Source organism: Phodopus roborovskii, unplaced genomic scaffold (genome assembly GCF_943737965.1).
Source record: "Phodopus roborovskii unplaced genomic scaffold, PHOROB, whole genome shotgun sequence".
NCBI classification, from domain to species: domain Eukaryota; kingdom Metazoa; phylum Chordata; class Mammalia; order Rodentia; family Cricetidae; genus Phodopus; species Phodopus roborovskii.
The window spans coordinates 10,503,745-10,529,514 of NW_026125281.1; the positions used below are offsets into that span (position 1 = coordinate 10,503,745).

The following is a 25,770-nucleotide window of genomic DNA, read 5'->3' on the forward strand; positions in this document are numbered from 1 at the left end:
TACAAATCTGGGCTCATATTTAGAATTAATGAATTTAAAGCCCTTAATATAGTTGATAACCAAAAAGCAGACACCTGCAAAAAATACCAGGGGTGTCACCTGGTGAACACCTTTGAACATTTTTTTGAACATTGGTCAGTTAAAGCCTCTGTGGACAGTTGGCTTCGTTGGCAGAGAACTCCTGCTTGCTTGCCTGCTTGCTTACTTGCTTGGTTTTGTTTGTGTGTTTTGAGACAGGGTCGTATGTTGCAGCCTGAGCCTTCTGTGTACTGTAGTTGCAGAATTGTGCCACCACACCCAGCAGAACTGCAGGATCCATTTTTGATCAGTTAATCTTGGAGCAGACTAAATAAAAGACTATTTTTTTATAAACTGTTTATAAAACTACACAGTGTATCCATCTGGTATTCGGCAATGTCTGCATGAAAACGATAGAAATAGACGTGTTGTATGTGCAGTGCAGACGTGTTATCTCTGCACTGTTCCTCCATTGTGCATTGTGGTGGCATTCTAATTGGTGGATAGTTGGAAGCTTCTATCTCTCTCTCTCCTGCACACACACACACACACACACACACACACACACACACACACACACACACACACGTGCACATGCGTGCCCGCGCAAACGTGCACAACCCTAAAGGAAACCAAACCAAAGTGGCCCCCAACTACTACCTTCTCTCAGATCTTCCCATTTTAAGCAAAAGCAAAACAGGAGACTAGCATCAAAATCAACATATATCTGAGGTTGACCTTGAACTTCTGCATCTCCTACATCCATCTTCCAAAACTGGGGTTGCAGGCAAGCACTGTGACAACTGACATTCTCTTTCCATGAATACTTTCTTAAGGAAGGCTGGCATGACTCAACACTCTCTCCACCTCCCACCCACCTCCCATCTACTACATGCTGGCTTCTGCTGTAACTCTTCTTCAAAAACTATGTTTGGAAAAGTAGCACCTTAGCTCATGATTATTGGATCAATCTGAGAACTTTTGTATCATAAAAATGGGGATCATAAAAATGTTATCAAATCCACATATTTCTCACAGGAAGAAAAAAAACAGATGGAATATCATAGTTTGAATAAGAAATGTCTCCTAAAGACTCACAGGCTGAGTGCTTAATCCTGGACTGATGGGAACTCTTCGGGCAACTGCTAAAATCTTTAGAAGATGGAGGCTAGGGAAAATGGTCACTAGGAGTGCTCCTCTGCAGGTGATATGGCCCCGAGTCCCTTCCTTGCTATGTGTTTCTGTCAGCCTTGATATGAAGGAAGTTCTCTCTTATGTATTCCCACCTCCACGATAGTCTACGCAAGCGCATGGAGCCAAGCAACAACAGAATGAACACTCCGAAGCTGAGCTGCAGTAGGACCCTGCCTCCTGTAAGCTGATTCGTTAGATGACCTCTGAAAGAGGAAACAACAGAGTAGAAAATGAGAGGCAGCTAGTGAGACCATTAAATGGAACCCTCTCCTAATACATTTAGATAAAGCACATAGATAACCTATGTAGCTTTCAGCTATATGCTATTTAGGGTTACACTGCACAGTGGCACGGTGCAGACATAACTGCACATATAACATGTATCCTTCTACCTTTTTGTGCGGCCTTCATCTAATACCAGATACTTTTCTCCTTGGTTCTACAAGCACATTCTGGGTTTTACTCAACCTAAGGTCATTCTCTTCTTTCTCCATCAGATCATTTTACTACAGGGATTCTCAAATATGTGTGTGCCCTGTGCTATGAGTTTCTTTACCTATGCATCAATGAGTTCCAATCTTTACTTGTCACTTCAACTCTACCCTAAACTGCCCTCAGAGGAAAGCACTTGGTTTCTGGAAACAGGGCAGTGGCTGGCTCTACACAAAAGTCTCAGTGTCGGAGTTGAGTTTGAAATGGAATGCTATATTATCCCAAACTCTCTTGAATTCTTATTTGGGGTATGGGCAGAAAGTAATCTCCTTGCTTATGAAGAAAAGCTAGACAGAACAAACTACACACATTTTTTTTTGTCTCTTTTCCCACCCCTCATTAAAGCCAGCCAGCCTGGGACTCAGAGACTTCTGAATTTACATTAAATACACTGTTTCCTATGTTCTCCTCCCCTATCTTATGACTACGTCTTTATTCTGGGCTTCCTTCTCATCTGCCCTTGCTTTGAGGCCAAATCAATCCTGTCCATCACAATGCCCTAGTACAGCACAGACTGATTGGAGTGTGACTCTCAGAAGGCTTTGGAGTGTGCCTGTGTCCCTACTCTCATAGTCGTCTCCAGCTGGACTTCCAGTTTACATGTCTTTCCTAATCCTTTGTGCATTAACAATGTGAGACATCCCCTTCTTTTTTAAAAAATATCGATCCCAGTTCCCTCCCATCCTCCCATGCCTCCCACAGACCCCACCCATCCCATCCCTTATCCATTCCCCAGGGAGGGTGAGGCCTTCCATGAGGGATTATCAAAACCTGTTTAATCGTTTGGGGTAGGGCTAGGCCCTCCTCTGAGTCTCTAGGCTAAGGGAGTATCTCTCAATGGGGAACAGGATCCCGAAGTCCTTTTGTGCACCAGGGATATATCCTGTTTCCACTGTCAGAGGTCCCTTAGACTGCTCAGGCCTTCTAAATGAGACCCATATTCAGGGGGTCTGGGTTGATCCTATTCTGGTTTCCCAGCTATCAGACTGGAGTCCACGAGCTCCCCCTTGTTCAGGTCAGCAGTTTCTGTGGGTTTCTCCAGCCTGGTCTTGACCCCTTTGCTCATCACTCCTCCCTCTCTGCAAATGGATTCCAGGAGTTCGGCTCAGTGTTTAGCTGTGGGTGTCTGCGTCTGTTTCCATCAGCTCCTGGATGAAGGCTTTAGGATGGCATATAATGTAGTTGTCAATCTCTCATTATCGGGAGTCTTCCCTTTTCTTAAGCTCCTATCTAGAGCATCTGTCCTCAAATACGATGGTATCCATCCTTGTGATGCACTCTGCTGCTGCCTCATCTTCATCTTTGCATTTTGTAGACATGGCTATGATGTACCCTCTGTTATGAATGTAGATGCTCTCCTACATCCCCGCAGCTCTCTCTTATGTCACATTCTACAACGGGTAAAAACTGCGTTTTCTTCACACCAACTTCAAAACAACAGAGTAAACTGAAGTACAGGTCTGTTTACCCACCATCTTTGTTACTTATTATTTTTTACGGCACTAAATTAATACAGTAAAGAATGAGCCATTTGTTAAAACACCATCTGCCTCTACTTTTTCTCATGGGTTACATTTTACATTTCGAGTTATCAAATTCAAACCTGTTTCTCACAGGGGGAAGAAAACAGAATGAATGTTATAGTGTGAATACAAAATATACCCAAAGCCTTGTGTGCTGAGTGCTTAACCCTGAACTGATGGGAACTATTTGGCGAAGTGGTAAATTTTTTAGAAGATGGAAGCTAGAGAAAATGGTCACTAGGAGTGTGCCTTTGGAGGTGATATGGCCCCAAGTCCCTTCCCGCTTTGTACTTCTGCCACGTGGGTTCTTATTCTCTGCCACCTTAGCCTGTTATACCAGATTTATTTTCATATGCTCATAATTGACCGACCACAATTTTTTTCTGTTATTTTTTGCCTTGACTATGACCAGATTGTTGATATCAGTCACAGTACGTTGATGTCTGTGTTCTGTTTCCCAACAACTGTGTGCCTTTCCCTGGAAACATTCCAGCCAGTTTTCTCCCATGAGCTGTGTGATAAACAGGGTAATGTCTGGATGGCCCGAAGACACCCATCCACCACTGTCTCTTCCAGAGAAGCTGAAGGCAGGGACACACTCAGAAACTGGTAGCAGCCTGGCTGCCCTGGGAGCAGTGGTTCACTGAGCAAATGGTTTTCTTGACGAAACGGACAAAACAGGGAAACTCTGTCTTTTCACTTGAACTTGTTCGCATTTTTACCTGTCTGTTTTCAAGGATAATCCTCCAATTCATGCTGTAGTCACAGTAATAACTCCCAGCAAACAAACCTATGACTACCAAACTCATGTCATCTTGCATCAGTGGCTCACAGTTGAAGAAGCTGAAGACAGATCAGAAAGGAAGACAGAGACATCCCAACAAAGATGTGTGTGAGAGTCAGGCAGCAAGTAGGAGCACTCATCCAGCAGACTATGACTGTGTTCAGTGCTCATCACTGCCAAGGCCTTGCAAGTCTGAGAGTTCTGTCCTTAGCATGACTGCCCTGTCCTTAAACTCCTCTGAGTTCAAAGAGGAGATAAAGAGGAAAACATATAATGTCAGGTGAGTGCAGACAGGGAAATGTATTGAGCCTCAAGATGCTAAATCCAAATTCAGTCTAGAGCCAGACAGCGGCAGAGAATTCACCTTGGAGGATGTGGTTGACCTGAGGTAAGGAACAGCAGGTTGTCAGTGTCAGAAAAGGAAGTTCTGCCCGATTTCAAGAACAGCAGAAGCGGATGAACGATGGGAGGCACAGTAACGGAATGCAGGGTACCTGAAAGCCGTAAGGTATAACACCAAGGACACTATAAGGCCTGGAAGCTCTTGCTCTGAGCTTTTAAGTGGAACCACCTGAAACAAGTACCCGGCGTGTACTTGAGAACCACTACACCTGCTCATGGCTGAAACAGACTGTGAGTGTGTGGAAGGCGAGTGCTCATCCCTAAATTATCTTCATGCTTCTGGTTTCGCATGCTGGCGTCGAGACTCCTTTGCAGCTATAAATACGAGGAGTGCCATTTTGCTTCCACGCCTAGGCAATGGCAACTGAGTTTCCCAGGCTCCTTCTCCTTCTGAAGCACCTTCAAATGCCTTTTGTTAATGAGGGGGAAATAACAAAATGGACAGAGTCTGCATCTCTAGAAACTTCATTAAGCCATTCTCCAAATGAGGCTATATTTATCTTGTGTCACTCTCCAGAAGTTCTGTCCACAAGACTCCTCTAACATAAGAATAAAGCAGCCCAGTCCCCCATAAGATTAATAAGGCAGGGCGGTTTCTATTTTTCCTTGCACAGCACAAGAATGGAATGAAACGGAACATGTTGACCAGCGAAACCAATCATCTAATCATTAAGAGTGTAAGCTACTAGAGTTTGATAAGAGTAAAGAGATCAATCAAATTAAAAATATATTTAAAAGGAAAAAGGGCCGAGGTTTGGTAACTTAGTTGTGGGGGGAAGAAAGAGAGAAAGAGACAGAGAGAGAGAGAGAATAGTAGAAGGGTTTTTATAAGTTATAGAAACATCACCCCAAACAGCATGCTAAAATACCACCTGGAGAAGAAGGTGCTTTCCCTTATGGATAATGACTTTAAAGCGGTGTACCCAAGTAGGGGATGTATCCCAACCATTCACTGGTATGAGTGAGTATGAGCTTATTCACTGGGTGAGGAATAAGCACTTTGTGCTTGCTCTTTGTGAGTGATGAATAAATAATGAGGGTGGATGAGTTGGGCAGAAAGAGTAACAGGAGTCAAAGGAAGGATCTCAGGGTAGAGAGAATTCCCAAGGAAGACCTACAAGTAGTGATGTGAGGGCAGAGCACCCACAGCAGATCGAGTGGCCACCACCAGTTCTCCAAAGACAGAGGGCAATGAGTCTAAAGAGGCACTGGACAATCTTCCGGGGCAGTTCAGTTGAATGAGGACCACAAAACTTTTTTATTCCCTTTTATTCCCAGTTGAACTCAACTGGCAATGACAGTGAAAATAATTCCAACAGGGTCATACAAGGCCATTGACACTGTGGAGAGGCTGGACAATAGCTGTCCATACTGACACTCTGTATGTGAAATGAAGAAGGAAACCTGAGGCTGTCTGGAGTTAATTCAGACTCAAGAGGAAAGCTCTCTCTCTCTCTCTCTCTCTCTCTTTCTCTCTCTCTCTCTCTCTCTCTCTCTCTCTCTCTCTCTCTCTCTCTCTCTCTCTCTCTGTGTGTGTGTGTGTGTGTGTGTTTAACATTAGATTATGCAGTCTGGCACAGCAGCCACTCATCTCATGTGGAAATCAAACACTGGAAATACACTAGTTCACACTGAGATGTTCTGGGAATTAAAATTCACACTAGGGTCTGGTGTCTAAAGACTAAGATGTGACTATAATAGATCTCAATGATTATTTTATATGAGACATGCTTAAAATTAATAATGTATAGGGTAAGTAGGGTAACTGTTTCACTAAATTTAATTTCGTGCAACTGTTTTGCCATGCTTTAGTGTACCCAAATGAAAATAGAAATTCACATGTGTAACTTATCTTACATCTCTCGTGTGTTGTACATATCTGAACATGTCGTAGGCTGGTAAGGATCTGTGATAGACAGAGGTCCAAAATATTTCCCAAGATTCATACCTGTACAGTCTTTCTCCGAATGTGACTACTGAGAATGAAGAGTTGTTTGCCTCTTGAGCAAAGCACCGTCTCATAGACTTTGAGCAAATATGATGGGAGATTAACCTATGTGACGATGACTTTATCAGGCACACCCTTTGGAAGAAGGTAAAGCTTTGGAGAGATGTTCCACCATGTTTTGTAAGAAATGGCAAACTCTCTAAGAGATGCCCTCCCCTCTACTTTCCTGCTGCTAGCCAAAGTGGTTCTTGCTTTTCCAGATTACCCTGAGGCATTAAGGAAATGAACCACTGGCTTCAGACGTTACAACCCAGTGCGGTGGCCCTACCTGCGTGTGACTGTAAATGTCTGTGCCCTCTGCAAACTCAAGCCTGAACTCCAGTGTTACAGTGGTAGTAGTGGAGCCTGGGAAATGATCGTGGCACAGTCTTCTCTGTCACTAATGGTATTTGTGCACACCCGCACAAAAGAACCCCACAGAGCTGCCTGGCCCCTCCACCACACAAGTGTGTGGGGAAAAGGTACTGCCTACAAACTAAATGTCAAGCAAACAAACAACAAAAGGATATCGCTAAACAAGAATCAACCAAGCCCTTTATCTTGGACTTCCCAACATTCATAACTGGGAGAAGTATGTTCTATGAGTGTAGAATCCTGCAGCCTGTGGTATGTTGTTACAGAAACTTGAATGGACTAACATAGTATGAAGTCTGGGAAGGAACACAGCCTAAACTGACATTATTGCTGCAGAGTAGGTATGCACATCATTAAATACTTGCATAGTCCCTTGGTAAACAGTTTGGGGAACAGACCAGGTGGTATCTTTGGATAACAATAAGACAATTATTTGCTAGGCCACTGCACTGTTTTAAAGGACAGTTTTATATATGAGTGTTTGTATGTATCTATATATCAAAGTTTCTCTCTCTCTCTCTCCTCTCTCTCTTTCTCTCCATATATATGGATCAGGCACATTCTTCAATCATCTTTTTAGCTCATGTTTATAAATAATCAAGAAGCTGTTATAGCCCCAATTACTTCCCCAAATAGTCAGACTTAGAAATATTAGCATTTGCCCTTGCCATATTAATGGGATCAGGCTCCTTTCAAGAACACAATTTAACAAGAAGCTGAAAACCTACTTTGTTTTTTTCTTCAAACATAAATCTAGCTCAAAGCAGGGCTTTTCTAAATCCTATCTTGGGGGCTTAACAGCTTATTGCAAGGCATCTTAGTTTCTCAAATCTCTTCATTGTATAAAAGTTTAAAAGGGCTCTAGCTTTAAATGCAAGTGATATTTCTTTTTTGATTATTTTTTATTAAAATTTGAAACAAACTTGTTTTACATGCCAATCCCAACAAATGATATCTCTATAAATATATAACACATAAATGCATGTATAAATGTACTGTCTAACAATGCAATATACATAGGTGTGTATATTATAAAACTTTGCCAAAAGTATACCAAGGGACAATGCCAAGATTTGATACATGAAATTAGTAAAACTGTATTATTGGAGAAAAAAAACAGATAGAGATACATTTCAGAATTATTAGTCTTAGATTCCATCAAAAGAAAATTTTGATGAAGCCATGATTTTAACTTGCTTATGAAGATGTCTGACTTATTTTTTGAAATGGAAAAATGCCTATACAGATGAAGATAGTACTATCATGAACTTGCTTCTAAAATCATATTGTACTTATGTATGTCTACAAATTCAGTACACACATATTCACCAAATTATATCATCAAGATGGCTCCTTGGATTGCCTGATCCCGTAGTGGTGATACTGACTGAAAAGCTGCTTGAAGAACAACTTATCTCGGAACTTCACCCTCCCCCAGGGAGCCACAGTCACATCTTGCTGCTTTGGAGATGAGAGAAACATTTCATGGAGGCTAAGTAATTTATCTGTGGTGATCGCCTTGTAGATGACACAGTGAAATCTCTAGGTCATACCCTCAGAGGAGAGGTTTCACTTTTGTGGGGGAAAGCAAGTTGCCCGGCACCATGCTGGACTCTGAAAGGACTCTCAGAAGAATTTGACCCAGTGGCTGAACTGCAAGCAGTGTATATTCATCCAAAACTCAAGGAGGAGAAAGAAATGCTTACTAGTGAGAACGGCACAAAATAGCACTTTTCAAAGCAGAGGAATGAAGAAGAGGCCACTGAGTGTGCATTGGACCAGAGCCCAGGTGCTCCAAGAGGTCCTATAGCTCCTGCCCACGTGCAGCCTATGGACAGCTCTGAGCCATGGGCACAGTCACACCTCCTTCCAACTCACTCCCTTAGCATTCCTTAGCCTCACAAAATGATAATGAGGATGTCAGAAATGGATCATTGCCAATAGTGATGGATGTTTCGCCTTTAAAAATGATTGTCAAGAAAATGAACTTACTTCTGGAGAGATTCTCAAGGGCTTTCCCCAGCTTCTTGCTCTCCTGAAGGATGTGGTTCAACTCATCAAAATCACGGCTTTGTGGTTTAGTCCGCCAGCTCCACTTAGGATGTTCTACTGACCTTGGCACTATGTTTAAAAGAAATGATTATTTCATAAGCATGCCGTACAATGATACAACGTCACCGTTTATCGTTTGTGTAAGACTGCATCAAGATCAATGTGCGGAATAAAAATGGGAAAGTTGGAGATGGTTTTCTTGTGAGTACACAGCCAGGCAATTTAAAATTGGGTTTGAAGAAAATGTTTTAACTCAATAAACAGAAGAAAATATGACAGATATAATGGAAAATGGGAAAATGAGCTACTGATTTAAATCTAATTACTCCTATAACAAGGAGAAACACAACAGAAAGGTTTATTCTGCATAATGCTAAAATAAATTACTAAATATAATTACTAACCTCATCATCAGCAACTAGTAAACATGTTTATAGAAGCCATTTTGTTATATCTTCTAAAAACATAAGAACATATATATATATATATATATATATATATATATAAAATTCCATAATTTCTCCCAAGTTCCCATTAAAATTATTTAACAGTTAGGGAATATTTTTCTTTCAAAAAATAAATTTAACATGCAGAAGTGATTGGATAAAGATTTCCTCTGAGAAGACATAAAATGGGTTGATTGGCAGTAGTGGGAATTAGCAAAGTAGAGAAAACAGAAGCTCATAACCAAAATAGTGGGATACAAAGAAAGTCAACACATTATTTAGTTATCAATTCACCAGCTCAGAAGCACAAGTTCAAAGCAATGACAACATAAGAACTCAATGGTTTCCAAGATATAAAGAGTCCAATTATAGGGCCAGCAAAATTCAACTTTTGTTATTTCAAGTTTTTAAGTAATGTCAGTAATGATATGATTGTAAAAGCTTTAGGAAACAAAAATAAGAAACTGGATTAACAACAGACTTAGCAACATATCTGTTCTAGAAGATAGAACATCCTTTAAAAATTCCAGAAGAAAGTTACTTTTAACTCAAAATTTTATACCAATCAGATCCAATTGAGATAAAGTTTTTAAGAGTTCCCTCATAAACATTCTTTCTAAGAAAGTTGCCCAAGGGCATGCTCCAGCTCAATGAATACTTGGAAGGAGGAATGGGTGAAGTCTACAAGAGGAATTCTCATGACGATAGTGAAGGTGGTATCAACATACAGTTAAAAAATATCTATGGGTTAACAAGTTAAGGATAGAGGAAGCCAGCAAAGGGCTGCAGGGGAGAGGTCTCCAAGATGCCTTCAATGACATAAAAGGAGAAAAAAAAAAAACAAAACAAAGCAGCATAAAAGAAAAGATGAGTTAGATTGCATCAAGAGACTCTTTGGGCAGAACTTGAGGAAGCAATAGTGATGAGTATACAGAAAGCAAGGTAAACAATGAAGACCTCATCATCAGTCCTAGAAAATATGAGTAATCAGTTTGTCTTGCTGATAAAACATTAATATAGTTTTAGTGATACCGATACAGAATATGTCTCAGAGCAAATGTGAATTAAACACATTGCTCTGCTGTCAGGATGAGATAGGAGTTGATGTGTGTACAGCAGCAAAGTGAAGATTTGTAGATGATGACTTGAGTTTAAAAGGCTGAGAGCTGTTGAGAACCTTATATATTCAGATATGCAGACTGAGAAAATAAAATAAACATTTAAAACATCTGATCTGATCCCAGGTATAGTTGGGAAGGAAGAATGTCAGTAATGTGTTATAGCTCTACTTTAGAGGCATAAGAAAGTCATGGCTGAAAGAGTAGATAAAACAATATTGGTACCATATTTTTCAAAATATTTATAGCCACACTTGTTAACCTGATTCGAATAATGTCTTTGATCTGATGTTTGTATCATGGCATCATCTAATTTTCTGTAATATCATGTTTCATCAAGATCTTTCCTTACCTTTCAATGTCTAGACTAGTAGCATAAAATCACAAGTACTCTAATTCCATGCCCAGGCAACCACCAGATCCACTCCTGAATGGCCCAGGCTAACAAGCCTAAGTGAGGCCAACAGATGACCTGACCCATCAATACCAAATCCTGAGAAAGTCTACACTTAAAGGCATCAGGTTTGAAGGGCAAGTTAGCTATGCTTTTGGTTTCAATGGGGCATTGGATAAATAACAGGAATGGGCTCACGAAGTCAACAGTCCAACTTACCGCCCTGGACGAGAGAACATCTTTGTAGTTTTCTGCCATATGGAAACCCTGTTGGAGTTGTCCTTCATTTTAGAACTCAGCGCTACAGTTATATTACAGCTTGGAAAATGTCCTCAGGACAGTGTCCCAACAAAGTATTAGCCCAAGGAGACGGTGATGGAAATTGAGGACACACTAAGAGAAAGCTCACCCCAGCACGGGAGGGTGGTCACAGTGCCACACAGGAGGACCTCCCTTATTTTCCCATGAGAGGAAGGACCATATGCCACGTAACAGTCATGTTGCTTACTGAGCCAGGTGACTCTTTGAACAATTCCATATTCTAATCAAATTTTAATTCACTTTCCATTAGTTGCTTCTGTCCACACATTTGAAACTTAATTTATTGTTTCTTCCTCACAACGTTTGTCGTTTTAATGATATTTTTTGAGAGTCTATTATGATTATGTCATTCCTCCTTCCGTTTCCTCCCTCCAGCCCCCTTTGAACCCCTCTTCTCTCTCTCTCTCTCTCTCTCTCTCTCTCTCTCTCTCTCTCTCTCTCTAACCTTTTTCTAACTGGATTTAAGACCTGCTCAATAAGAGGGAGATTGTGCCTGGTAGTAGAAACCCAGCAATCTATCTGGGACTAGAGGTGAGGTCATGGATGTCAGAGGAGAACCCACTACCATGCATTACTAAATCAGCACAACCCTCATGAATTTTAAGACCTAGTTGACCAAATTATTTGAAGTAGAATGAGAACTGTCATTGATGAATGTGTAAATACAATTTCTGCACAGAAGAGCCCGGTATTGTCAGCCAGAAGTACTAATGTCTTCCCTCCCATTTCTGCCTTTTTTCCATTTATTCAATTGTATTTTATAAAATCTCACAAAATTGTACATATTTAGAAAACACCACATGATTTTCATCTATGTATGCATTATGCATATTTAAAAGTAGCTGAATACATCTGTGCCTTACATTTGTTATTTCTTGATGGTGAGAGCATTCAGAATGCTTTCAAGCTTTCTGAAATGCACGTGCATGGTCACCTGTGGGCATTCCTCTGCGCATGGTCACCTGTGGGCATTCCTCTGCGCATGGTCACCTGTGGGCATTCCTCTGCGCATGGTCACCTGTGGGCATTCCTCTGTGCATGGTCACCTGTGGGCATTCCTCTGTGTAGTGGTAGAGCATAGTTTCTTTATCCCTACTAGAACTTAATCCTTAATGACTAAAACTGCCCATTGAGATTATTCATACCTTTCAGTCCTGATTTCTAAATCAATAAATATACCATGCTCTCCTCTCAATATGCTAGGAAGTATCCCCAGTACTATGGTGACAGTTGCCTGAGAGTTGGTTGAGATGAGGTGCTGTCTTGCCTTCATTTTCTGCACTTATATCTTCTAAATGTTGGGACACTATTTTGATGTCTATATTCTCTTGCATTTATGTAATCTGTAATTACATACTTATGCATCATACCTTCTTTTTTCATCCTAAAATTTTTCTGATAATCTCTATATATCAAGGTACTTTTGTTTGTGTATTTTGTAATAAAACATTAAAAGCAAAAAGAGCATTAGGAGAGGTGGCTTCCAGTGGGCCTAGGTTTGATTATCATCATGAACATGATTCATTTGGAAGTCCATTTCCAGGGGATCTGATGCTCTTTTTTGGCCTCTATAGGCACCAGGCATTCATGCTGTATATGGACATACATGCAGAAAAGTCACCATATACATGAAATAAAATAATAATAATAAATTCAAACTAAGACATTCTCCCAAATGTAAAGAAAAGGACTAATAAAATTACTGAGAGCTGATTCCAGTTTCTCAGTTTAACCTAAACCAATATATTTATCTCAGTTTTCTTAACTGGATCATCATGAATATCAAAAGGACAAGATGCATAAGCATTTATTTATTTACATGCACAGAAAAACTGACAATGTCGTTTTCAACATTCTGCCAATAGTTTGTTCATTATAAGCAATCATCCACAAACTAAGCAACTGGAAAGCACTTAACATGAAGGTCCCAGGTCCAACATAGAAGTGTAATCCCCAAAGGAGAAAGGAATAGGAAGAAATAATAAGGAAGTAACATGGATTGGATAAGTCATACAAAAAAGCTTTTCCTAAAGTCAAAGAAGGGCATAGTACGCCACTCAGAAGAGTCAATCCACCACAACATTATGCCACAATTGTTATGTTTATGCTATGTTATTTCTATCCTTACAGTCTCAGAACATAGGAATCAAAACTTATATAAGTGGAAAATATAGCTCTAAAATAAGAGCTGAAGAACATAGTAACCCTACCTATAAAAATATTTAGAATCCCAAAGAGAAATCAATGAGAAAAAAGACTGATTTCAACACTTTAGACTAGGCCCAGCAGACACACACACAGAATACTAAATTTGACCACAGCAGAATGAGCACCCTGCTTTCAGGCAAAGGAAACATTCCTTGACAGGGATTATATATAACATAGCTGAGTAAATATCAACAACTTTGAAAGAATCAAAATCATACAAAATATGTTCTCTGATCTTTATAGAACAACAGGAAATCAAAAGCAAAACTGGTAGACACATGGGCATGAAAGAGTTAAATAAAACATGAGTGAAACCAGAAGAATTCCAAGAGAAAATGAAGGATAAACTATGTGGAGAAAATGTCCATTCTAACCCCTAGGGCTGTGGTGATAGCAGGATTGATGGGAATCAATAGCTATGTGGTCACACTCAAAGAGGAATTCTAATTGCTTATGCTAACTTTGTCCTATAATTAAAAATAAAGTTAAGTAGACAACGAAGAACAAAACAAGCCCCATTTACTAAAAGGTGGAAGAAAGAATTATAAGAATTGAGAAAAACTAAACAAAAGACTGAAAATTTTAATGATAAAAGAGCTAAAATTCACCCCAAGGATGATGAAGAAAGAATTGAAGATTTGTATTATTAAAATAAAAAATCTAAGTAAGACATTATTATTGACCCTAAAGAAGCAAATTAGATACTCTTAGATTAAAAAATAAAATCATAGGAACTCATAAAAACACCAAAACTCATTCAGAATGTCATTTTAGATATGAGTAGTAAAGACAACTCAGTTTTAAAAAAAAAATTCAGAAACACTCAAGGATTGGTCCAAAACAAACAGTTCAAAGTAAGATCCTATGACAAACATCATTTTTTTTTTATTGTTCCAGAAAATTGGCAAGGAATGAACACTTTCTACCTCATCTAATAAGACCAGCTTTGCCCTCACCAAAGACAGAGAAACAACTACATGCCAGTATCTTTCTTGGAGATCTATGGAGAAATCCTCAGTTACATAGCACCAAGCAAATACAGTAGCATATTGGGCAAATTACATAACAAGAGAATCCAAGCATAGGTTAACACAAGAAAGGAATCAAAACAATATACAAATGGAATACAGAGAAATAATTGTACAGTTGTCTCAAAAGTGACAGAATTTTGAGTACATTCTCATGATTAAAACATATTTGACAAACTAGGGGCTAAAACATCCTCAACATGACAAAATACATAGGGAAATTTCACAGTAAAGGACTGGATGGCATGAGGCTGGACGATTGTTGGGATTCCTGACCAGTTTTTGCTGCTGCGAGACAAGTTTGCATGGCACTTTCTAGAAATTAAGTAAAGAAAAATCAAAAAGCATCATATCTGGAAAAGAAGACATAAAATTATCACTGCCTGAAGATGTGAGTAATCCTATATTTAAAAAGTCGTAAGAATCCATGCATAAACATAAGGGTAACATGAACAAATGTTTTCAGCAAAGTGATAGGTAATAAAATGAACACCGAAAAAGTCCATTTTGTCTCTAAGTACTAGCAATAATAAGCAGAATAGGGAAAACAAAAAACAAAACAAAACAGTTCCATGAGTGATGTCACCTGGGTGAATAAAATATTTAGCATGAAAATTAACATTTCTTCTGAAATGAACAGCAAAGCCACAATGAGAATAATTAAAGAGGGTCTGTAGAACTGAAGCAGCATTTCCTGCTGACGGCTTAGAAACGTTCTCCTTTTAAACCTGCACTTTCCTGAAGTAATCTACTAATTTAGTGATTCAATCAAAACCCTATTTGCCTTGTTTAGAAAGGAAAAACTGATTTTTAAAAGAGCTTTAGAATTTTAAGTATAGAGAGCATCCAAAAATAATCCCCAAAGAGGATAAAAAGATAGAAAAGCACAATTCAGAAGCTCATAGTCCTAATAAGAAAAACAACATGACACTCACAAAACCAATTTAATTAAACAGAATGGTGAGCATAGAATAAAATCACTTTCATATTTGTGGTCACTTAGTGTTCAACAAAGCACTAAGATTATGAAATGAGGAAAGAATATTTTCAAAAACAATGATGCTGAGACAATTGGATGTACACATGTGAAAGAATGAAATCGGACCTCTACCCCCTACCACTTACAGAAAGGAGCTGGAGCTGTAGCAATGGGTGCTCAAAATAAACAACACTGTAACTGGTAGAAGACCGAGTTCTGATGATCTCAGAATTGTCAAGAGATTTTTAGATAGCATACTTAATGCACAAAGAAAGGAAGGAAGGAAGGAAGGAAGGAAGGAAGGAAGAAAGGAAGGAAGGAGGAATGAAGGAAGGAAGGAAGGAGGAATGAAGGAAGGAAAGAGGAAGGAAGGAAGGAAAGAGGAAGGAAGGAAGGAGGAAGGAAGGAAGGAAGGAAAGAAGGAGGAAGGAAGGAAGGAAGGAAAGGGGAAGGAAGGAAGGAAAGAGGAAGGAAGGAAGGAGGAAGGAAGGAAGGAAGGAGGAAGGAAGGAAGGAAGGAGGAAGGAAGGAAGGAAAGAGGAAGGAAGGAAGGAGGGGAGGAAGGAAGGAAGGAAGGAGGGCAGGAAGGAAGGAAGGGAAAGAAACACCTACATTGATTATAAAAGTTAGAAGTTTTGTCCATGAGTGGACACTGTTAAGAGAGTAAAGAGTTATCATGCCATATGGAAGAAAATATTCACATATCATATATCTGGTAAGAGACTTGTGTCTACTTTATAAAAGAACTCATACAGTTCAAGTATAAAGAAGTAACAAAACACCTAAAACTTAGCAAAGATAGCAACAGTCACTTCTAGGAAGACACCAAAATGGCTGAGAAGTCACTGAGAAGATGCTGGCTCCCCGGAAAACACAAATGACAGCAAGAAAGAAAGTCCATTTCACACCCACGCGAGTGCCTATGCTTGTAACAAAGTAGCTAGCACTAATGAATACTGGAGTAATTACAGTATTTACACATTACTAATAGCAATGCAAATAGAATAGTTTCCATAGAGAGTGTAGATACTCCTCCAAAGGCTGTACACATAATAATATATGGCCTTACACTTCCATGACAACTTGTTTACCCTGATACCAGAGAATGCTAGTTCAGTAAAATGTGGATATGAGTGATCACAGCAGCACAATCCACAACAGTCAAAAGGAAGAAACAGCCAGAACACCCAAGAACCGAAGAACGGACAAGCAAATGTGTTATATCTGCAGAATAAATTTATGCTCATGCTGAATTGTGGATGAGAAATAAGGGCTTGCTAAATGAAATACGCTACAAGGTCATGCTTGAAGTATTCCACTCCTACTGTCCCAACAGGTAAATCCAGAGGCAGACATCAGGTATTCATGGACTGTGGGAGCCAGGAAAGTCAACAGGCTACTTAGTAGAAGTGTTGGGAGTGCTGAAACACTTCAGGTATAAAGATGACACAGCACACACACTGTGATTGTACTAAAATGCTGTTGAGTTGTGCCTCCAAATATTATTACACTTTCATTAAATTTTCACACACAATGAAAAGTCTTTTGTGGTGGTTTGGCGTGTAGTAGCCACAGAAACCCAAACCTTGGGAAAGGATCTCCTTCTCAGGTAAGGTTCAGTTATGTTTCATTGACTTTCCTTGTTGATGTTCAATGTTGAAGAAACTGTTCTATTATTCTGTAACCTTGTAAAGGTCCATTCTGCCATTCTTTGTTGTGTAGAATTGTTCTTCCCCCCCTTCTACCAATTTCAAATTTTCTTGATGTTCATAACTTTTTAAAATAATTACTTTAATTTTCAGAGTAGTGCTTATTGTAAATTTGGATAGGAATCATGTGTAAATTCTAACACAAATTAGCATATTGACATTTTCTCAAAATACAACATGGACAGGACACATTTACCCAATTGATTTACTTTTTTTCTCTCAGAACTGTCTAAATAATGTGCATATCTCTCATCCAATTTACCCCAAGTACTTAGTGTTTTCTAATACTATTACAAATGTTATTTTAAGACATTATCTAATCTACATTGTTGTTATATAAATACAACTGCTGTTTGTAGATTAACTTTTCATCTTGTAGCTTTGCTGATATTTCAAACTCATTTTAGTGTCTTTCTTGTAAAGCCATATACATTCTTCACCTTTACAATGATGGCATCTATGAATAAATATCTTAATGCTCATCTACAGTTGTGGATTTTTTATTGTATCTGACTTCATTGGCTGTGACCTCCACTATAGTGAATGCTATAAACCCTTGACTAGAAGGTCAAACACATGTTCTCAGTTACAAAAGAAAGACATTCACTGTTTTGATGAAGAATATGAAATTACATGTGAGATTTTTATTTTTTCCTCTTTTAGACCAAGGACATTTTCCTTTATTAGTATTTTAATGGTAGTATTGATCATAAAACTGCATTTTGTCAAATGCTTTCCTCCCTGTAGTGAAGAGATTGTATTTTTTTCCTTAATCTGCTCACTTTTAGTTTAAGTGAATGACACAAATTAATTTTGGCATGTTACATAAACGTTGCATTTCTTGGGTGAAACAAATATACCAACTTACTCCTTTTTTTCATTTCTGTACAAATGTTTTAATATTTGGTAAAAGCATTTGTGCCTGTAGCGATTAACTTTGCTAACTTATTATTCATAAATACAGTTACAAAGGAGGTTGTAAGGCACTGCCCTGGTATGTGTGTAATAGTGCATATCAGAGACTGAACAGACTAACTCCTTAAAGAAGTTAAAAAATGGCAGCATTGTGAGTGGTAGGTGAGGCAAGATTTGAGAACATCTTCCTCTCCTTTTCCATATGGCTTTGTCCCTGCTTCTTGTCTGACATGATGTGGACTACCCTGTTCCTTCATGCCTCCACACAGAGATGGAGTGGCCCCTCTGATTCCAGAGTTACAACATATCCTTCCTCTTATAGTATTGGGACAGTATTGAGAAAAGTAGTCAATACAGTGTTTGCGATCATGAAGGATATTGTAGTTTTCTAGAAGGAGTGTTGATTTGGTTAATGTTAACCCAATGTCTATACTCTTTGAGAAGACAGGTCTCTGGGAATGTCTTCAGGGTACCTATATTGGGTTAATTAAGGTAGAAATACTCCAATAAGTGTGAGTGGTACCACTTGTTAGGCTAGAGTTCTTGACATCAAAAGAAGAGAAAGCTAGCAGAGCATAAGCATCCCTCCCTCCCTGTGGTCTTCTCTGGATGCTTTACGATGTCATGTTCCCACTGCCAACCTTCCCCATCATGATAAGCTGTGAGCCAAAATTAAACCCTTCTCCTTCCAATTGCCTTTATTGGGTATTTTGTCACAGCCATGGGACATGTCACCCTGTTTTAGCGACACCATCAGGGAGGTCTCCTGAAATGAGTTGACATATGGACTGTCATGCTTCTCTGTTTTCTATAACAGATTAGTGTGGCACAATTTCCTTTACCCAGCAAATCATTTGTCCTCCAGTGAAACCATTTTGGCTTCAGGATCTTTTTAATTGGGAAATTGTTAAATGAATTAAATTTCTCTCACTGATAGAAGAAATATAAATATTTTTATTTTTCTTCAATCAGTTGTCATTTTTATATTCATTTATTTATTTATAAGGGTGTACATTTTTGCCATAGCTTACGTGTGGAGAACAGAAGAGGACCTCTTGCAAGACCTGGTTCTCCCTTTGTAATATGTGGTTTCTGGAGTTCAAGCTCAGGTCATCCGGCTCTGGTGGCCAGTATGTTTACCTACATATTCACCACATTGGTCCCTTATTCTTTGCTTTTGTTTGTTGCTATTACCATTTTCTGTATTAGTTTGGGGAAGATAAATAATTTTATTTCTGATTTTGATAAATTTACTAACTTTTATTTATCTGCTTATACTATTTTTAATCATTCTTCGGAAACCAAAATATACAACTTCAACAACCACTTCAAAAATGTAGTAATTTTAACAATGAGTTTCCATGTGTGACTTAAATTTGTTGTGTTTTTTTATTGTCACATACAGTATCCCTACATATTCCATGGAAAATTGTTTGTTATTTCATTGTCATTAAAAGCTTCTTGCTAATATTATGCTATGACTAGGCATGGTAAGTAAATTACCTAGAGAAGAAAAACAAAGGAGAAGCTCATCATTCCACCACCCATGCTGTGGCTGGGAAGTGCTTGTTGAGAGCACAGAGCCTGTAGGCACATGGCATCAGACATGTCTCCTCAGACAAAAGTGATTCTCAAGTCTACACCCTTAACTTTAGGTAACAGTCAAGGAAACAGAGGTCATTCATGATGGAGAGGGATGCTTGACACATTCATTTCATGTCTCATTTTTTTTCTTTCATTGTGTTGCTATTTTGTACTTCATAATTGAATAAGCAACTGTTTTAGTGTTATTGGCCATATGGTTCAGCTGTGAAAATATTAAATGTGTACATAAAGAATGGTTGTGATTTATAATATATACAAAACTGTTGAAACTGGACAATTTCATTCAAATTATAATGTGCTGGACATTTGTGGTTAATATTTCATACATTACTCACTACAACTCTGTGTAGGTTTTAAGGAGTAATGTTATGTAGATGAAATACGGAATTTATTTCAGTCTCCTTCACAAATTAACCACAGTGCTTTTCTAAGCATTACAAAGTGTTTTAAACTTACTCCTTTCTCTTGTGATTAAAATGAAGCAGCCACCCTTTGATAAGTACAGGGAGCTAGCGGGCGCGTAAGAAACACTCAAGCTCTCTTATCTTCCAAAGTTAACGGGGGTTTGGGACAAGCCTGAGATGTGCAGCATGCTCCCGTGCATGTTGTCACGCTGGGGCATTGGAAAAATCCAAGGGTGACGAAGACAGTGGATATGGAGTCATGTCTACCACAGTAGGACAAAGAAGGTCCGTGAAGAGAAATTGTAAATAACAACAAGGAGCACCTACGGGGAGTCAGATCAACAGTTTTTTGGTTCCTTTCCATTCTCTTCTAAAGATCTGATTTGCTTTTTTAAAAATCTGAGCTGCTTCAAAGAGGGTTTATTGTTGCGACAGGCCACCAGAGATCTGCTCCATGCAGCTCCCAATCTTCTAGTAAGGGAATATCAGAAGAGAGCTCAGGCAGTTATGCATACGGAAGGGTATAAATGAGTAAGTACAGTTGTGTGCATGAAGGTCGATGTAAATGCTGGAATGAACATGAATTCATTAGGATTAACATTGAGCCCAAATCAGATGGAAAGCTTGCGTTCAACTGGTAACTTTTCTTTATTTCACAAACTAGGAAGACTTGCAAATTTAGGAACAGTTAAGTAGCAGACTTACATGATTTGGAGTCTGGTGACGGAGGAGAAATATTAGACACAGCAAGGTCGCTTTTTGATTTTTTAGGCTTCTTTGCATTCAGCTGCCAAGGTTTATCATAGCTTCTAAAATCCCTTCTCGTTCCTTTGGGCTCTGTAAAAACAAAATATAAACAAATCATAGCAATAAAAATGGAGCGAATCCTGCTCATGAAATATATTTAAAGTGTCTACTGAGAAGAGCTAAGTTCAGTAAAACACTGGATTTTATGGACTACTTTATTTTATATTTCTGTCCAGAAGTCATGTTAGTGAAACAGCTGAGCCAGGATATCTTTCTACTCTGGTTGGCTGAGTAAATGTGAGGGAGGAAGTTCAGTTTACTCACTAGAATAGCAGACACAAATTCGACTGATACCACCAATTTCAGCAGGGGTCATGGTTTCTCTTTTGGATTTGTTTTAAATCCCAGCTTTTCCATTTATATCGTGGGAGAACAAGGAAAACTGTGCCTCCACTATTTGCCAACACACCTGAGACTAAACAAAATACTCCAACTTTAAGTTTGAATCACTAGAAAACTGTCACACTAGGAAATATTAATGAAATATATTACATGAAAAAATAGAATATTTAAGACACCAAGGAAAATTATAATTTTATAGTTATTAAATGTCGGAACCTGATGCCTTTGACTTCCCATATAAGTAAAATAACTGTATGAAACAAAACAACGTCATACGGAAGAGTTGCTGAGCAAGCTGAGATTAAAACTTTGTATTCAGTGCTGGAAAAGGAACACTGTTAGCACTGAAAATTGAATCAGGAGCATACAGAACACACTTCACTCAATGAAGATCCAGAGGAGTAGGTCATAAAATGAGAAAAGCAATGTGAAATGGGATGAGAGAGATGGTATCCCTTAGAGAAAACTCAGCCCCCACAAAAAAATGATTCTCCTGAAGAATCATAGAAAATAGCTCAGCTACAGGTTTGAATATCAAAAGTGTGTGTGTGTGTGTGTGTGTGTGTGTGTGTAATTGTTGCACAAAAGGAATTGCAAAAATGAAACAAAAGAAGGCTTCTCCTTCACACTATTAAGAGATGCACAAGCAAGAACATGCTGTGTCCTGAGTCATTGGATGTATTGAAATGGAACAATAGGGCAACTTCAGCTATTTTGAAAAAGCATTTTGTCTCTGTCCTTGAGCTTTAGAGACATTCTGCGACTGGGTAGAAGATGCACCAAAATAACACACAGTGGCAGCCAAGGCTTAAGAGGGAATCATTATTCACCATTCAAATAAGCATTCTTTGCTTTTGTTAATACTCAAGAGCTGGTTGTTTGCCTGCTCCTTCCACATCTCTTCCTTCCAAAGTGTTTCCCTTTTCCCTGTGGCCCTCACATTCCACACAAACCAGAACTGCTGTTTTCAAATCCCTACTTCACAACCTAATATTTGTATGATTTTTCAAATGAAATACTTCTTTGCAGCTTCCTGGAATAGAGGGTTTCACCCACATTCCAACAAACACACACACACATCTATATCTATATCTATATCTACATCTACATCTACATCTACATCTACATCTACATCTACATCTACATCTACATCTACATCTACATCTACATATACATACATATATATATATATATATATATATATATATATTATAGTTCCTTCTTTCCCCCCCAATTACCTGATGTTTCACTTTCTGCCCAGAGAGCTGCTGACCCAGACAAGGTTCTCTGCAATTGTCCTCGGTTTCCTTGTTTAGACTGAAGATGGTCAATGAGAAATGGGATTGGCTGGTCAGGTGTCTCAGTTATTAGCTTGGTCATTAGTTCCTAAAGAAAGAACAAGACACACATTTACATCGACTTAGAAGAAAAACTACCTGGTATTTGTCATTGTTTGGCACAACACCAACTGTTCACACATAGCAACGAATTAAAAAGCTCTCAGAATCCTTCCAGCTATGAAGAAGTCAGTAACTTTCCCTACTCTAAGGACAGTGAACTACAGATAAACAAACCTGCTGTGTTCCACAACCAAAACACAACAAAGCTGAGCCTAGGTCAGACTAGGAATTTCATCTAAATTCTTTTTGTTAAAGTAAGGCTCCTTGGTTTTAAATCTGGGATAACTCTTCCAAGGTATCCCATTAGGAACTAAGCCTTAGCTAAAACAGGTGATATGCCTTCCTTTTTAATGTGTTAATATAATTTCCCTTTGAAATCCCCAAAGCTTGTGGGGAATTAAAGAAATGGTCACTCTTGCACAAAGTCGCATAAACCTTATATAATCTCCAAACAATATAGAATTTTCAAAATTTCTCCACCCTCACTCTCTGCCCTCCCTCTTCTCCTTTGCCTTCCTCCCTCCCCCAATGGCTATGCCTCTCCCTACAGATTAGACTTTAACTCTTATCTGCTGTAATGTTCCAACCTTAAATTGGGCTAAACTCTACCCAAGGATCATGTCTATATGTTCTTTTTATGCAGTCAGTAAATCCAATCTCCATCCAATTGTGGTCAGTTATGGTACCCAGACATGAACAACCGTCTCACCACGGGGAGGAGGCTGGTGTCTTGTGCCCTGTAATTGGCTTTGTCAACTGGCACGCCCCCTTAAATTCCTTCTAGTCACATCTCACCTTGCCTGTTCTGGCAATTGTCACTTTAATTTTTAATCTTTAGTGGCGATTGTTCTACTTAGTAGGCCAAAACAACCAAATTAGATATTAGGATTACTCAGGAAAGAAGGCACTAGCAACTTCCCATCCCAGTTTTGGGTTGCCTGTTTTGTTTGTTTGGTTTTTGTGGCTGAGGATGCTGGCCTATTTTCCTACTTTCAGTGCTCTCCCTTGTCCCCAGTGATAAATGTTGAGGGCCTTACTCTAAGTGTTCATTATAAATCTGTATTATTTTGTATCCAGAGTCTTGTCAGAGCTCCCCACCCAAGGCAAGCAAGAGTCACGGTGAAATGAAGGAAAAGATTTTAACCAAAGTCTCTTTGGGAAGACAGAGACTAAGAATCTCATCCTGTTTTTAGGGCTACAGACCCAAGTTTTGAGGATAAATAAAGACTTGGGGTGATGCAAGGACTGTGTGTAATATCTAAGTATAGGAAATACAGAGTTTGTAGAGGACAAGATCCCATGTTACTGCTAGAGACACAATTCGAATAATCCAGAGCATCTAAAAACGAAAGTCAGAAAACAAAAGATCAAGACAGGTTGCTTCATGTAGGCACTGTGATGCACTGTATTCTGTATTGGTCAAGAAAATACTTCCTTTAGGCAGTACTTCCTATATTCAGAAAGACAGGGAAAAGGGGGGTGGGCCTTACTATCACAGAAAAGACTTCACTATTATAACTAAAGAGAGGCCATCATTCTAGTAGTATTCACAAAGCACTCAATGATCAATTTCATATCAATGTAATATAACATCAATTTCATGTCAATGTAATATAACACAACTCAAAACATTTCAAATTTGGTGTCGAGACAAGAGATTGAAATATTATAATTGAACTCATTGTTCATTACAAAGACTACTAGACAATGGAGGAAAAGGGCAATGAAAGGACCAAACAAGATTTATCTTGTCATAAAAGTCCTGGGCACTAAGATAAAGCAAAATTAAGTCAGATAAAATAGCCCAGGGCCACAGTACCTCTCTGTTGTGACCCTGGGGGACAACAAGTGGTTTTGTCTCTAAAATTTAATCTTTAAAATCACTTGAAATTTTTCTATATTTTTGTTCTTTGAAAAGAAGCTGAAGTGTTTCTTATTCTCTATAGAAAATGAACTGTACAGATTAAGTCAAATAGACTCTATTTTAAAAAATATTATGAATCTAGTCATTTCCAGGATACATTTTTAGTGCACTAGTAAGTGTATAAGGTCAAAGGCACAAAACAGTATCAGCCATAGGCAATTAAAACAGCAAATGTCTTCTGTTGCAGAATATTTGCTTAACTATGCAAAGATGTGTTTCATTTGTTTAATTATGTAAAAATACATTGCTGTTTTTTCTTGCCTGCCTAAGACACTTGATTGTTCTAATAAAAAAAGCTAAGGAGGAACAATAGTGTGAGCAAAGGGGTTAAGACCATGATGGGGAAACCCACAGAAATATCTGACCCAAGCAGGTGGGAGCTCACGGGACTCCAGACTGACAGCTGGGGAACCTGCCTAAGACTGAACTAGGCCCTCTGAATGTGGGTGACAGTTGGGGGCCTTGGGCAGTCTATGTGGCCTCTGGCAGTGGAATCAGTACTTATCCCTAGTGCAGAAATGGGCTTGGGGAGCCAAATCCACATGGAGGGATAGTCTCTCAGCCTGGCTACTTGGGTTAGGACCTAAGTCCTGCCCCAAATTATGTGACAGACTTTGATGATCCTCCATGGGAGGCCTCATCCTCTCTGAGGAGTGGATGGGTTGGGGTGGGAAGAGGGTGGGGGGAGTGGGAGGATTGGAAGGGAATTGGGATTGGTATATAAAATAAGCCTTTTAAAAATTAAAAAAAAATAAAGCTGAAAGGCCAATACTGAGGGATGAAGTATAGGCAAAACTTCTGGGCAGGGAGAATAAGGAGGATGCATTTGGGCTCTGAGGAGAAAGAAAAGGAGACTTCAAGGAGATGCCAAGGGCCAGCCAGACACAGAGGAAGCAGAAACGTAGGGCATACAAAATGAAAGACTAAAGTCTGGAGCTAAAATGGAAAAAAAAAAAAAAAACAAAACAAAACAGGTTCCATTCAATTACAAGAGGTGTTGGACAGGTCTAAGCTAAGCCTGAGCATTCATAGTTCATAGCAAGTCTCGGCGTCTTTATTTGGGAGCTGGTTGACAGCACAAAGAAAATGCCAAGTACAGTTTTTGGTACAGTATGTTGCTGGGTCAAAATTCTAGCCCAAGATGATTCTGAACACAAGAAGTGTTGTCTGGCCTGTCACTCTGTGTATCCAGACATTCTGCACTTGAGAATTGGAACCTGCAGAAATCCCTTTTCTAGATAGGACCATTAAATCCTTAGGTTTCCAAATGAGCTCTTGGCAATAGAATGTCAGTTTCTTTCAACCACACAGCTGTAGAGACACATAAATATAACCGAGGAGTTA

At 39.0% G+C, this 25,770-nt stretch overlaps 1 protein-coding gene across 1 annotated transcript in view; it reads right to left on the minus strand.

Annotated features, from left to right (window-relative positions):
* The window catches only part of CUNH8orf34 (chromosome unknown C8orf34 homolog), a 315,486-nt gene that overhangs the window by 230,885 nt on the left and 58,831 nt on the right, over positions 1 to 25,770 (minus strand). Inside the window, exons 2-4 of the mRNA XM_051197032.1 lie at positions 22,341 to 22,488; positions 20,659 to 20,790; positions 8,768 to 8,896 (exon numbers count right to left, since the gene is read on the minus strand). Of these exons, the coding sequence (XP_051052989.1) occupies positions 8,768 to 8,896; positions 20,659 to 20,790; positions 22,341 to 22,488 (409 nt within the window). The remainder of the gene's footprint in view (positions 1 to 8,767; positions 8,897 to 20,658; positions 20,791 to 22,340; positions 22,489 to 25,770) is intronic.